Here is a 15,516-nt window from a genome sequence, read left to right on the forward strand (position 1 = left end):
TTATAGCTTCTCTTACAGGTATTTAAAAGACTCTGGAACCCACTCTACCACATTCTGCAGTAACCTAAGCACTCCCTAGAACCATTTTGAATTGCGTAGAACTACTATCAACTTCTTTATTGTAACGTCCCAAACTCAGGGCCATTGTCAGCACTAGGGCTTAGGTCAACTTAAGGCTGCCGGAACCCGCAATAAGTCTAAAGTTTGTAAAACATACACATATTCCTGTGTCCCACCATTTGAGCAAATTTCAAACCATTACACCTTAGTCTTTTCATCCATACATAAACATCCTTAACATAAAAATAGTTCATAATTTGAATCTTAACAAACATAAGTTTTAAAGTATAATGATTCGACATGCATGCTCCCACAAAAGGGTTAACATAACATTTACATCATCATACTTAAAAATACTATTTAACTTCAAATTTCTTTAATTACCAGCACAGTACTATCCATTCATATTTTACATGTCTATATACCCATACATCATATATAAAGGAAAAGGCTAAGCTACCCCTGAAACTCTCTCTTCAAGAAACTCTTCTAGTCTTGCTGTCACGACCCAACCTATGGGCTGAACTGGCACTAGGACCTAGGCCAGCCTAAAGCCCCCGAGGCCCGTGGTAAGCCTAACTATTCCTCAACCCAACTCTAAGGCCCATTTGGGCCCAATTTCAAGAATTTAACCGGACAGAGTCCGACCATAAAATAGACCATTCAATGGGAGTTTTTGACTCACCCGACCTGTAAACACAATATATAATAAATTGGGGAGCTCAGCTCACCCTCCACATAATCAAAATGTCATAACTCAAATAGGAGCTTAGCTCCCTCATTCAATCTCATCATGCATACAGTTAATAATTTTACAGGTCCAACATAACTTTTATAATATAGGCCCAAATAAAAATAAGTGCTTCTAACACATGCGGAGTCTAAAATTTAACTCAATTGTACAAAATACATTAAATACTATTAATGGACCTGCGAAGAAGAAGAGCAGGTTAGCCATAATAAATAATCCTCCTGTAGCATGGAAAAATAGATGAACAGGAGTAAGCGTTCAACTCAGAGAGTAAAATACTAATTTTAATCATAATCTCTATAACTATCTAAAACTAATGCACCTTGTGGAGTGAAATGCAACATCGTCATAATTTTCATATTATAACAGCAAAAAAGCAATTTGGAGCACTCACACACCCAACACTGTCAAGCAATACATATATGGGAGCTGATCCCCTATACAGCCCTCTTAATCCAACCTCTGCCAGCGAGTGTCTCTCAAGCCGGACTTTCGCTTAATAAACCAAATGCAGGATCCCAGCGAGTGTCTTTCAAGCCGTGTCTACCCGTCCTGTCCTTATCCAATACCATACCACACGCACGTCACGCACACACACTGCTCTAAATTACCACAAATAACATCCATGACACTTCAACAATTATGAATACAATATAAAATGTGCCTAGTTTTTAACTACATAGATACATATTTATAAGTAATGCATGGGCATGCTTGAACATATAATAATATCGAAATTACAATTAAAATTAATATTTTACTCACAAACTTGAACAGAGGTCACTACGGCAGCTGGGCGGAGGAGGAAGGCTGTTCCGGCTCACCTGACAATTTCATTACAATTATTTAATATATTTGACTCAATACTAGTTTAGAAAAGACCAAAGACACCCTAAGTTGTGCTGAAAATCCGACAGAGTCTCCTCTATACCTATGACCTACCCAACCTGCAAAATGGTTCAAATAACACTTCTAAACTCAATCCATATCTCATCATCATTATATGGCCCATCCTGGGCCCTCCAAACTAAGTAATAATCATAATATCAGACAACTCAATTATAAGACTTCAAAACTAATATTTTTCAAAAACTATCCAAACTAACTTTAAAAATTTTATAAACCTGCGCCGCGGTCCTTAACAATATTATAAGGCTATTGCAATAGGAATCGTAATTTTCTTATCATCCACGAATATTTTATAAATTTTATTCTAACTCAGTACAAGGCAAAAATTGAGTAATATAGAGTTCAAGTTTACCTATGCCAGATCTGACAACTGGAAAGCGTCCAGAACGTCTGAAAATGGTGGGGTATCCTATAATCTTGACCTAGTTCTGAAATGGTTCCAGCAGCTTATTTGCTCGGCCCGAAATTGCAGATCCGGGCGACGATCGAATTTCCACGGAATGAAAGTACATACGCGAAGTCCACAATACCAGGGTTAGAATAAAATATATATATATATATATAATAATTATTTGAAAATTAGGGATGTTACACTTGTAACCCTGCATCATGGGGTTAAGGAAAGGGGTAAGTTTATACAAACTCAGTAAGTAAACTAACTATCATTAAATTATATCATTTAATTCATACATGTGCATTACATCATTCACTTTTCATAATACAAACATTTCACGTAGGATAGACTTGTCACCAGTAACTCCCCAAACTTTCCTTTAAAAAATGACCTGTGTCATACACCTGGGGGCAATTTACAGATCTCCTTTATCGGGGCAACTTAAATATCTCCCCATGGGATTTACTTATGGATCCATAACATATGTCACATTACATAGTTGTCACGACCCGATTTTTGAGCTAGACTGACAGTAGGACTTGAGTCAGCATAAGGACCCTGAAACTTGTAGTAAGCCTAACTATTTCCAAATCATTCATAAGGCCCGTTAAGGTAGCCCAATTTCACGAAAATAAACGAACAAAGTCCAGCCATAAATTGGACTATCCAACTGATAGCATTAACTCACCCGACTTATAAACAAACTTGTAGTAAGCCTAACTATTTCCAAATCATTCATAAGGCCCGTTAAGGTAGCCCAATTTCACGAAAATAAATGAACAAAGTCCAGCCATAAATTGGACTATCCAACTGATAGCATTAACTCACCCGACTTATAAACAAATAATATCAAAAATTTGGGGAGCTCAGCTCACCTTCACAATCCTCAAATATCATATATCAACATTTGGGAGCTCAGCTCCCTCCATCAATAATAATAAACATCATATACATCCATGTAGTCTCATGTAATTAATTTTACAACTCTAAAATTTAAGTTATTACAACCCAAATAAAAATACAACTATTGATCCATGCGGAGTTCTAGATTTAAATTAAAAGATAATAAAAACAAATCAAAATATTTTTTGCTTAAACCTGCAGAAAAAGAAAGTAGAATAATCACAAAATAAGCCATCTGTCACCTGAGGAAAAATAGTTGAACAAAGGTGAGTGTTTAACTCAGTGACTATCTAAATCCAATGTATTCCTATGTATGAATGCAATATATTCACACAAATCAAACAATTCTACTAATATTCGCACAAAAGATAATTTAGAGTACGAACGCATCCATGTGTCACATCAATACATATATGAGAGCTTATCCCCTATAGAGCTCTCTTAATCCAATATTTGTCGGCGAGGTCAACTCAAGCCAGACTTTCACTTAATAATCCAAGTGCAGGGGCCAGCGAGATCAACTCACCCTAACTTATCTATACATAAGAATCAGATCCTAGTGAGTCAAGCTCCAGCTGCGACTACTCGTCCTACCCATATCTATATCCACACCATACATCACACCAACACACACATATAGCTCCAAGTTATCTTAAGGTGACATCCACAAACAAATTCAATAATATATGCAATAAAGGAGTGTGCCTAGCATTTAACTATTATATACATATATATATAAGTGGATGCATGAGCATGCCTTGAATATAAATTAATAATTTTGAAATTATAAATAAAATTAATATCAAACTCACAGATTATTCAAGTGTTACTGGGGCAGCTGAGAAGAAGAGAAAGGTTGACTTGGATCACCTAAACATTTATATTCAAGAATTTATCAATAATGAATCAAAGTAAAGAACTAAAGAGTTAAATACATCCTAAATTTACGCTGAAAATTCGGTAGAGTTTTTCTGTATCTAGGACCTAACCCAACTTGCAAAACAACTTAACTAACACTTCTTAATCCAAAGGTCTCAAGTCCACAACACAACAATAATACAATGTCCCTCCTAGGCCTACCAAACCAGACAATTCTCATATAAATACACAATTCAGCTATTTAGCTTAAAACTGACATTTTTGCCAAAACTATCCAAATTAACCCTAAAATTCTATAATTATTCCCTATAGTCCTTAACAATACTATTCTATTATTGCAATTGGAATATAATTTTTTAGCTAGTCATGAATATTTTATGGATTTTTATTCTAAACTTAACATTAGGTAAAAAGGAGAATTTAGAGTTTGGGTTTACCTACACCAATTCTGACACCCAAAACACGTCTGGAGCATCTAAGAATGGTAGGAAGCACTGTAATATTGACCCACTTCCAAAGTGGATCCAGCAGCCCGTGTATCTAGCCCGAAATTGCAGTCCCAATAGTCGGTGAAATTTATTTGAAACGAAAATAACTACGCAAAACCCACAATACCAGAAGCTAAAATATAATTTTTATTTAATTAAAAAGACTCATTAAAGACTCAAACAATCACTGGCAAGCTCATAGGACCAACCAAATTTCAGTGTCAGAAAAATTCCAAATTAATATTGTTGCAAAGCTCTCTATGTGTAGGACGCACTAGTGGTCTCGGATTATTGGTAGGATTTATAGTTTGGGAGAAATCTAGCCTGAAAGTCGAAAAGGGTAAAACTTCTCGGGCTTAATTCGCACAAATTGCCTGATGAAAATTCATGAAAGTGGTGTCTGTAGAAAGCTTACAAGGTTAGAAAAAAAAGGGGACAAGAACTAGTCCAATCAGTAGCGGGAATAGCCAAAAACAATGAAGGAAGGCAAAAAGTGGAGCGCACGTATAAGGGAATTTGGGGAGCATTTCTGGCTGGAAAAAGGGACAGTAGGTGGCGAGGGAGGAATGCAGGGGAGGTGGTGGCAGGCGGTGGTGGGAATGGAGGAGAGAGAAAAGAGGGAGAGAAGGGAGAGCATCAGGTGCGAGAAGGGAAGCGGAAAAAGGAAAGAAAAGGGAGGCCAGTTTGATCCGGACTGATTCGATTCAATCAGTTTGATTCAAAAGACCCGAAATTCAGAAAAAATTGTAAAAGACTCAGAAAAATTTATGAAGTCCAAAAACATTTTCAAACTTGCCACGTGGTCTTTAAATTAAAATTTAAAAATTATTAAAATTAATTACCATAAAAATAAAAACCCAATTTTAAAAACCTACAAAATTCAAATTAAAATATCATAATATTTAATACATTAAAATATTAAAATTTAGACATAAAAAATTTGGGATATTATAATAGTCATAAACATGAGGAGAGTCGGTGGGTCATCCAACATCTATCAATGCATTAATAATAAATTATGTAATTATGCAACATCTTCGTGTTCTAAATACATATATCCTAAATAAATATAACATGATGCATGAGAATAATCATTAATTACCTGTAACTAGTTTCCATTTTATTAAGGTTAGAGTCACTCACCTTTTGAAGCCTATCAACCACCTTACTCAAACGGTAGCTATCCTCAAATTCTTAACCTTTCGAGTCTCTAAAGCCTGATCTTATAAATCAGACCTTAGACTGTTATATAAGGTTCTAAAACTCTATACTTATCATAACATCTTATTCTAGGCTTGTTTTGGAACCTTAGAAAAGAAGAGAGAAAAAGTCAGGCAGAACCCACTTCTACTGCTGAAGTCCTAAACTTCGACTGCCAAAGTCTTACGCTTTAGAAGCCCCCTTTTGTCCAAAGTTGACTTTGACTGCTGAAGTCTTGGACTTTAGCTGCTGAAACTAGAAATTTTCCAAATTTTTCAATAAACTGCATGCTTCGACTGCCGAACTTTTGGTTTTCGACAGCCGAACCTGGGAATTTTCAGAATTTTCAAGTCAAAAACCCGTAGAGTCCTTCTCCCAAAAATTTCAAAACTCATCCCAAAGTTTCAAAACACAATCTAAACAGTAGTACCCATCTCTAGGGCCTAAAACAACTTGAAAGCATGCTTAACACCTACATACATTAATCAAAAACTCAAATCTTAGTTTTTTCCCAAACTCAACATAGCATATACATGGATTTCTTCAAATACATCAGGGGAAACTAGCCATTTAAGGCCCATAACACTTAAACATTCCCAAACTAATAGCAAGACATGAAATTTTCATATACATCACAAAACCCTAACCCTATCATGCATAAATTTTCCCCACAACTTAACTTAAAACAACTTTTCATGAAATTAAAGTTATAGAAACCTCTTCCCTCATCAACTTTCTTAGATCTACCCATTAGATCAAGAAGAAAGGGAAAATTATCTCTTTTCTTGGAGTTTGGAAGTGAAAGAACTAAAACTTTAAAGCTTGAGTCTACTCTTCCACAATTCTAAATGGAAGAATCCACCTCCAAATCTTCAAAAACTAAAGGAAATAAGAGCTCATTATATGCCCCAAAGTTAAGAGAGAGAGGAAAGAAAAAAAAACCCTAAGTGTTTTCTCAGTAAAATAAGCTTTTGACCCCTTTTTATACCCTCTCTGTCGAGGGACTTTCGACTATCAAAAGTCTAGCTTTCAGCTGCCAGAGTCTATTCTGCTCAAAAGAGCTTTTGAGTAAGAAAAGGGGCTTTGACTGCCGAAACTCCTTTTGCCAAAAACACTTACTTAAAAACCTTTAGGAAATACAACCTTTAAAATATTTTTCATTTTTAAATATATTTTGAACATTTCAAACCCACATACATGAATATGCTTTCACATCTTACTGCCACTCCTTTATCGGTGAAGTTTTACTTTTTACCAGAATATTCCATCAAGGACAGATATTTCAATATCTAAAAATAGTGGGTATTACACTTATCTCCAATGGCCACCTTTAATTAAATTATTAATTATCTCTGGCCAAGAATTAATTAAATTAATTTCACAAAAAATTAATTTAATTAATTCTTCAGGCCTAAAAATAAGTAATAAATAATTTAATTATTTTTGGTAGAAAGCATTGGTCAAGGTATGTATAGTTTCTAATACATTTAGATTCTGCACTTCTTGTCCATGAGTAGTTGATACTTTCTCAAATCGTTCTACCATGAGAGGAACTTGAAGATTGGGGCCAACTGCTGTAGGACTCCCCTCTATATCCTGAGACCCGATGGTTTCTTTACCGAGAGCACTTTTAGTTTTTGGAGGCATGGTGTTACCTGCAAAAATGAAAATGATAAAGTGATGTCGAATGAAATGAGACCGTGGTCCCACTGGACGCACCAAAAATTGTTTCCTTAGAAATAATTTGACTGTCACATAACTTAGGAATTGCGTGGACATGCTAGATACTGAGTGTATCACCTAGATTGTGGTCTGACTTCTAGCCCAAACGATCTTAGGAACTGACTGCACTGCACGCAATTTCATCAATGTCACTCCAAAAATTAAAAAGGCAAGTAATTTGGAAATCAAAAGGACGTTTAAATTAATTGGAAAGAGAGTACAATGCTTGAAACTAAATGTAAGAAGCTTTGACAAAATAAATGACTGATAAAAGTAAAGATAAAAGATTGCAAGTTTGAGTTGTGTTGCCAATGTTATTGGGTGCTCGTTCCTTTGCAGTGTATCTGACTCTTATAGCTTCTCTTGCGGAAATCTGGAAGACTCTAAAACCCACTCTACCACGTTTTGCAGTAACCTGACCACTCCTTGGAATTACTTTGAACTGCTTAGAACTGCTTGCAACTGCTGTCAACTTCCTTATCTCCAATAACCATCTTTAATTAAATTATTAATTATCTCAAGTCAAAATTAATTAAATTAATAAAATAAAATTAATTAAATTAATCTCACAAAAAATTAATTTAATTAATTCTGTAGGCCTAAAAATAATTAATAAATAATTTAATTACTTTTGGTATAAATAATAACTAAATAATATATATGAGAATATGTTTGGGCAGGAGGGAAGCAAACTTTCTTTAAATATGTGAATAGGATGAACATGAGAAGTGATTGATGTATCTTTTGTAAAAATAATAAGCTAGGAACCTTGGGGGTTCTTTAAAGAAGAAGTTTATAGATTATGTGTCTAATATGACTACCAAACATTCACAGAAATGTTGCAAGGAACTTATTACTGCTGGGCAATTGTCATTTTTGCTGAAGCTAATTCGTTTAGTCAGCCGATGCACACTTGATCAGCAGGTCTTAAAGCATGCACTCTCAACTCTCCACAACCTTACTTTTTTTTTCATTTTTTTTTTTCTGAAATCAAGCATTAATAGTATATTTTATAATCAGATGCCTGGATGTCTCCGGAACCTTACTTGTTATCAACATTTAACTGAAGTGCTAACTGAAAGCCGTGGATCAACATAAATAATTTTTTGGGAATTTCTTAGGTGTTGATCTTATCTTTTGAATTAGCTGCCAAATATATGTTTTTCATTCATTATCTAAAAATATATTTTTTTCCTATAGCCACTTTCCAGGAACATGGAGGAAGGTTATTTTATTGCTTTTGAGATTCCATAGAAGATCTGTTCAATTCACAAAGGCGTTGAATCCTTGGGGAAGTTGCTTGCCCTCTTGAAGAGGTAACATAGTCTTGTGGAAGAACTACATGGTAGGCAACTAGTGATATAAGTTAGGGCTGTGCACGGTTCTTAGGGATCTGAACCAAACTGAAGAACCGAATGAAACCGAATCGGAGCCGAAAAAGAATCGTTATCGTAGGAACTGAATTGAAGAGAACCAAAGTTATTTTACAGCTTTAGTTCGATTTTTGTTCTTCATAAGAACTGAATTGGAACTAAATCAGAACCAGACCGAAATTGAACTGAACGAAACCAAACTGAAGAACAATTTTATACATATCTATTTTTTATATATATATTTTAGATATATTATATAGTTTCAATAAAATTATATATATTATATGCAATTAAGGTAGTTATATATAAATTAATTTGTTATTAATTATAAATATATATATGTAATCCAATATTAACTTTTATTATTTTTAAATATAAATACATTAAATCACTTTATAGTCATTAATTATCTTATTAAATTACCTTTTCATCATGAGTATACTGTCTTATTAAAAATTATATAATTGAAAAATATGTATATGATAGTAAAATATATCTATTAAGATACATATTATAAAGTGACTGAATTTGTGTATGTTTTATTTCATGGGATTGAATTACGACCCACTCAAAATGTCAGTGGTGCGATCTGAATAAAATATTTTGTGAGGTATGTGGTCATAGTGGAGAGTATGAGCTAAAACAATATTTAAAAATTAGCGTTAGTAATTAAATTCACTAAGTTTAAAATTACATTAGTTATCTTATTTTTAATTTGAAAAAATTTTAATTATAATTTACAAAATTTTTGTAAACAACATTCACTATATTAAAATTAAATTTATTTTTAATACTTATTATTCTGAATTAAAATTTAAATTAGTAAAAATTGTATATTATCTATCAAAATTTTAATTTTAAATAGTTGAATAAAAATATAATAAAGAATTTCTTTAAAACCAAAAATTATATAGTTTTGTGCTTTTAGTTTAGGCTACATTAATCATAACTCATATTGTACTCATTGATTTGCAGTCATTTTATAACTTGAATGGAAATATTATATGACTTATTATGTGTAAGATCGAGCACTTACCATCACACTAAAAATTTAAACTTTTAGTAGAGACACAACTCTAACCCCTTATAGTATAGCAGTCCAAGCGCTATGAGCTGAAGAGATCTGGGTTGAATGCTAGCCCACTGAGCTATCCCTCCTCAATGCTAGCAATCCACTCCCAACACCTGCTAGGGATTCAAACTCATTACCTTGGTTGTGATACTAATTATAGGATCGAGTGCTTACCACCGTGTCAAAAGTTTAAACTTTTAGCAGAGATACAACTCTAATTTCTTCTAGCATAATAGCCTAAGCGCTATGGGTCGAAGGAACCTAGATAGGATGCTGGCCAATTGAGTTATCTCCACTCAGCGCCAACATTATGGATATTTGGTTTTATATTATATTTTTATGTGAAAATTGTTAGTTTAATTTTAGTATTTCTCTTGAGTAAGTTATTATGTTTATGTTACTTTATTGATATTTTATTTTGGTATTAATATTGTTATTTTAATATTACTGCTATTATTTTTATTGATATGTTGATATTAGAAATATATAATTGTTTTTATTTTTTAAAAGAAATACGATAATACTACAATTTTAAATGTAGAAACCGATAACTAAATCAAATCAGAATCAAAATTGAAATCAAACTGAAACCGAAATTGCACGGTCCTAATATAGGGTATGATGAAGCCATTTGAAATTTTGCTTTTCTTTTATATATTTTATGTAAGATGATTTCTGCACAGCTGACAGATAGCTAACTTTAGTTTATCCTATTTTTATGTAGGAATCCCCATGGTGTGGCTTCAACAGACAGAGCAAAAAGAAGATTGAGAGAGGCCCTTGAACTCCTGAAATTGATTGCAACTAATGACTTGGTTAGACTCTGCAACTAAGTGTGGAAATATCCAGATGAATATATATATATATATATATATATATATATATATATATATATATAGCTCCATTAGACTCTTAATGGCATGGAGAATTTTACAAAGTCGTGTCCAGTAGCTAACATGCTATATTGTGTATGATCTTTTAAATCCATATAGTTACAGAAAGAGGTAAAGGGAAAAAATATAAGAATAGCAATTTTTAAAGAATATAATATAATATATTACCAAAATCATTTAATTAGTCTCTAACAAATAACCTGTTCTCTTGAAGGGTTTTCTACTGTTATTTTATTATTATTAAAATTAAAGTAATAATAAATCTTAGATAATATAAGCAATTTACATATAAAAACAAAAGTAAAAATAAATTATTAAAAAACTAAAGTAATTAGAGAAGACACTCCTCTTGAAAGAGAAAAAGAAAGAAAATGTTAAAAGAGACATTGAACTTGTGTTTAGTAGTTAGCACAAACCCATCCCTAATTGAAATGGGCTAATTTTAATTCTGAGGTCATTCATATATTACTAGAATGAAGTCACATGTGCCATGAATAAACTCTATTCATTTAACTTATCTAGAAATTTGGCAAATCCAGAAGAGGGCGAGGAGATTTAGCAGAGGATTAACACATTTCTATGGAATGAAAACAGAGATAAAAACCACAGGAATTGAAGATTTTCTTATTGTAGTCTTATAATTAACATTTGAACCCCACAAATAATTAAAAGATACAAAAAAAACCCACAATTATCAGCCCGTCCATAGGCTGAATTTATTATAATAATGATAATAAATAGGCAACCATCACCTTTATTTAACGCCTAACATTGAACATATCATGAATAAAAAACACTCAATATTGCCCTCTGCTTGCTGCAGTGATATATCACAAGGATCAACGAAGAATCTTGCACCTGAAAGCGGAAAAAAATTAACAATGATAAGAAAATATAAGAACAGAAATTCTTTCGAAGCTGTTAATTCCAATGCAAAAAACTTTGAAAGGAAAATGGAAATAGTTAGGCGTTCGAAGAAGTTTATGGGTTATGTTCAATCAATACCTCTGTTTTATTTGCCTTGCCAACAAACCTTAATCACATCTTCAGTTGTTAGTTGCTTGGACCTGCAACTCCCTGAACCACAAATACGAACATCAAGGAAATCTAAATGAGTGTGATCAAACACTGTGTTATAAGTTTATAAAACTATTCATTGATAAAGCAGAGAAAAGTAAATTAGATGATTTTGGTCATCTGCTTTTAATGAATGGAAACAAAAGCTACAACAATTAAAAATGATAAAGGCACAAACCTCTTCTTTGTAGTGATTTTGTATGACTGTGTTAAAGTCTGTTCCATCGAGCAGTATGTCACTGTTGTTTACTTTGACCACCTTCAACTTTGGTGTGCTCTGGTTTCCATCAGAAGCAGCAAATGTCTTCATTTTAGGGCAATTGCTCACCTCTACCATTTCCAAGGATGGCCATTTGAAAGGTAAGTTATCCATACAAAAAGCCTTAAGATTGAGAAGTGTGCGTAGTGAAAGCTTTATTAATTGATAGAACACCACATTGTCAATCGTCTCCTCCCCTTCTCGCCTTTCTGCAACAATTGCTTCTAATTCATCACAATCACACAAATCCAGTTCTTTCAGCCGCTCAAGTCCTTGAGCAATAGAAGCAGGAAAGATAACTCTCAATTTCTTGCACGATTCTATCTTTACAATTTGTAGATTGTGCAGGTGCAACAACTCACTAGGGCTCTCCCATATATGCTTCATTCCTTCCAAAGATTTCAGATGAAGTTCTCTTATAGAAAGAGGCGTTCCTTTTTTTTCAAATATACACTCCAATGCATTGCAATGATAAACTTCAAGAGCTTCAAGTTGCTTAAATTGTTGCTGTGGATTGAATGGAGCGAAAACATTCGACAATTCCCCACAGCTAGAAAAGTACAAGCGTTTGAGCTTACTCATGGACAAGGAAATTTCAGGAGGTAGTTCAGTGTTGCATAATGCTTTGAAGGTTTTCAGTTGCTCGAGATATAGTTCTTCCAGTTCCAACAAATAAGCGTACCTTATCTGCCATTCTTCAACATTGATCAGGTACTCGAAATTAGCACAACTGTCAATTTTCATGCTCCTCAAACCAGCTAAACCATCTCCGTTTGAAAATAATAAGCATGGAATGATATTCCTTAAATCCTCAAAATATACTAAATATAGATAATTTGTTCTTGGCAGTAACGGCTTGAAGCAACCTAGCGAGGAAATTGTGGCATCAGAAAGAACCAGATAGTTGGACTCGTGAGACAAAATCATTCCTTTCATGTATCCTATTGCTCCGTAGGGTATCCATCTTGCCAAATGAATTTTGAAAAACTTCAAATTTGGGAATATGAAGCCTTCAGGAATAGTTCGAATGGTAATTGTAAGGGTAGTCAAGCGAGACAAGGATTTCAACTCAGTTATGTCGAAGTCATCAAATAGCAATCTCGCACTCATGTACATAGCTGAGAAGGCACTCGAAAAATCAAAAGCAAGCTTGTACAATTCCTCTAACTGGGATGAACTAGATATAGCATTGGTTGGAAATATGGAAGAGATGCGCCTAGAATGAGAACAATATTCCACATCCAGCAACTTTAGCTTAGTCAACTTCGTTATTGTACTGAATGGCTCCCGGAACTGACACCTTTTGAAGTCAAGAATTTCAAGCATCTTCAGTTCCCCAATTGCTGTAGCGTCGCCAATCAGATAATCCTGAAGAATCAGTGTCCGGAGATTGGTTAATTGACCAAATTCTTGTTTCAAGTGCCCATTGAAAGAACTACCACGCCGAAGGCCTCCCAGATGAAAAACTTCAAGGGCTTTCATCCCTAACAAGACTGCATTTGGCATACTCGACGGCTCAATGTGATCATAAATGTCTCGCATCAACAATATCTTGAGATTTGGGCAATCCCAAGCATCAGGAAATTGAGAAATCTCATTTTGAGTTATTGAGATGCCAGTGAAAATCTTCATATCTTCTGCACTTGGCCAACACTCCAACTGCTTGAAACCGTCTCTCACAAAATAATCTGATGCCATTGATAAAGCAACATCACGCACAACATCATGCATTTTGACGCAGCCTTCTTTATCACTTTCCAATAACAAACAGGAAGCTTTCAGGTTTTTTATGATAGAAATAGCATTTCGTCTTGCATCCTCCATTCTCACAACATCTTCGAATATCTTCAGTCCAACTCCATATCTTACCAGGTCTTCTACTGGAATGTTAAAATCCTCAGGAAATAAACTGCACAACTTCAAAACTTTCTTGGCTTCCTCATTTTGAAGGTAATCATAGCTTAACTGGAGGCATCTGTACACATCTTTATGCATCCCTTCAATGAATTGTGGCTGTGATTTCTTGAGCTTCTCAACTGCTACTCGCCATTCGTCAGGATCTTTGCCTCTCATTGCCCTTCCCACCGTAACAAGAGTTATAGGCAGGCCTCCACATTCTCTGATAATCTCTTTTGCCAAAGAATTCAACGTTGGAGACTCGATATCATCGCCAACATTCTTTTTAAGCAATACCCATGATTCTTTCTCCGATAAAATATTAATAGGGATTATCTTTGCAGTCACGCTTCTTTTGTCGACCATAGCATCGCATACTTGTCTACGACGTGTTGTGACCATAATTTTGCAGCTTGCATAATCATGGCCAAATGGAATGCCCACAGTTGCAAGGTCAAGTCTAGCCCACAAATCATCCAAGATAATGAGGACTTTATTCTCGTTCTTCAGTCTGGCATGCAACAGGCTTACTCGATCTTGTTCATTACTTATCTCTTTCAATTTCAAACCCAACCTCTCTGCTATCTGGTCTTGAATCTTTTTCACATCAACGGTTTGTGAAACCACAACCATTGCAATAGTAGCAAAAAGCCTTCCCTCTTGAGCCCTTTTAATAACTTCTTTCACCAGAGTGGTTTTACCCACCCCTCCCATTCCGTGTATCCCAATGAAATTGGTTTTGTTGTCCTTCAAAGCCCCCATAATCTCCTCTATAACCAATTCTGTGCTTTCGAAAATCACAACATCTTGAGATGGAAACTCTATCATTGGTGGAGGTGCGGGATTGGAAACTCTATCAAACTTGCTATCATTTTTCAAATCTTTAATTGCAATTGTTATCTTTTGAGCTTTCCTGCTTAGCTGATAACGTGAAGCCAAATTATGAAACCTTGCTTTGGAAGCCTCATCATGAAGTTTCTTAGCCTCCAACAGGATCTCATCAACCTCTGATGTCCAATTCTGAACCTCATTTCTGATGACCTCACAATTCCTTTCTGCTGCATCAATAGATGCCTGTACGTCTTTCCTCACTCCTTCAAGTATTTGAACTTGCTTCTGAAGAGTCTCAATGTTACTGCTGTAGCGAATAAAATAGCCAAATTGTCTACCGATTGGCTCAATCAAGAGTTCTCCAATTTTTCCAGCGATAGAAATCACAACATCCATGGCTATACTGTCTGTGGACTAAAATAGGTATAAAAATTAAACAAGGTTATGAACATCCACACAAAGTAAAACCACGCTTGACTCTTCACATTGAGTTTTGAGTTCTAAACTTGAGCATACATAGTTAATTGCTAGGCAACTGTTTCAGCAACTACTGAATATGTGATGGGTTGTACATGTGTGTGTATTAAGCCGTGCTTTGTGTAATATATATATATATATATATATATATATATATATATATATATATATATATATAATAAGTAAGATTTGTTTAGCTCAATAACTAAAATAATTTAATTCATTAAAAAGCAAAAATACAATATATGAAGTGTTATTAAAGGATTTAATATGTAAAGATACAAAACTATATAATAGGTGAAAATAAAATTTTAGAGATGTTGTAACACACT

General features: G+C 34.2%; 1 protein-coding gene across 1 annotated transcript; it reads right to left on the reverse strand.

Annotated features, from left to right (window-relative positions):
• Nucleotides 1-11,256: 11,256 nt before the first annotated feature.
• Nucleotides 11,257-15,110, reverse strand: LOC110662180 (disease resistance protein At4g27190). Its single transcript, XM_021821073.2, has 3 exons — nt 11,900-15,110; nt 11,650-11,721; nt 11,257-11,502 (listed from the first exon to the last, which is right to left on the reverse strand). Exons 1-2 carry the CDS (start codon nt 15,101-15,103, stop codon nt 11,698-11,700), a joined length of 3,228 nt encoding a protein of 1,075 aa, XP_021676765.2. The 5' UTR covers nt 15,104-15,110; the 3' UTR covers nt 11,257-11,502; nt 11,650-11,697.
• Between the last annotated feature and the right edge of the window lie 406 nt (nt 15,111-15,516).

Source organism: Hevea brasiliensis, chromosome 11 (assembly GCF_030052815.1).
Source record: "Hevea brasiliensis isolate MT/VB/25A 57/8 chromosome 11, ASM3005281v1, whole genome shotgun sequence".
Taxonomy (NCBI): domain Eukaryota; kingdom Viridiplantae; phylum Streptophyta; class Magnoliopsida; order Malpighiales; family Euphorbiaceae; genus Hevea; species Hevea brasiliensis.

Bases quoted from the DNA above. Each gene is read 5' to 3' on its own strand.
- LOC110662180 (XM_021821073.2), bottom strand. From the start codon at position 15,103: ATGGATGTTGTGATTTCTATCGCTGGAAAAATTGGAGAACTCTTGATT. The intron at 11,722-11,899 runs GTTTGTGCCTTT...TTTGTGGTTCAG, and splicing joins AAAATCACTACAAAGAAGAG to GGAGTTGCAGGTCCAAGCAA.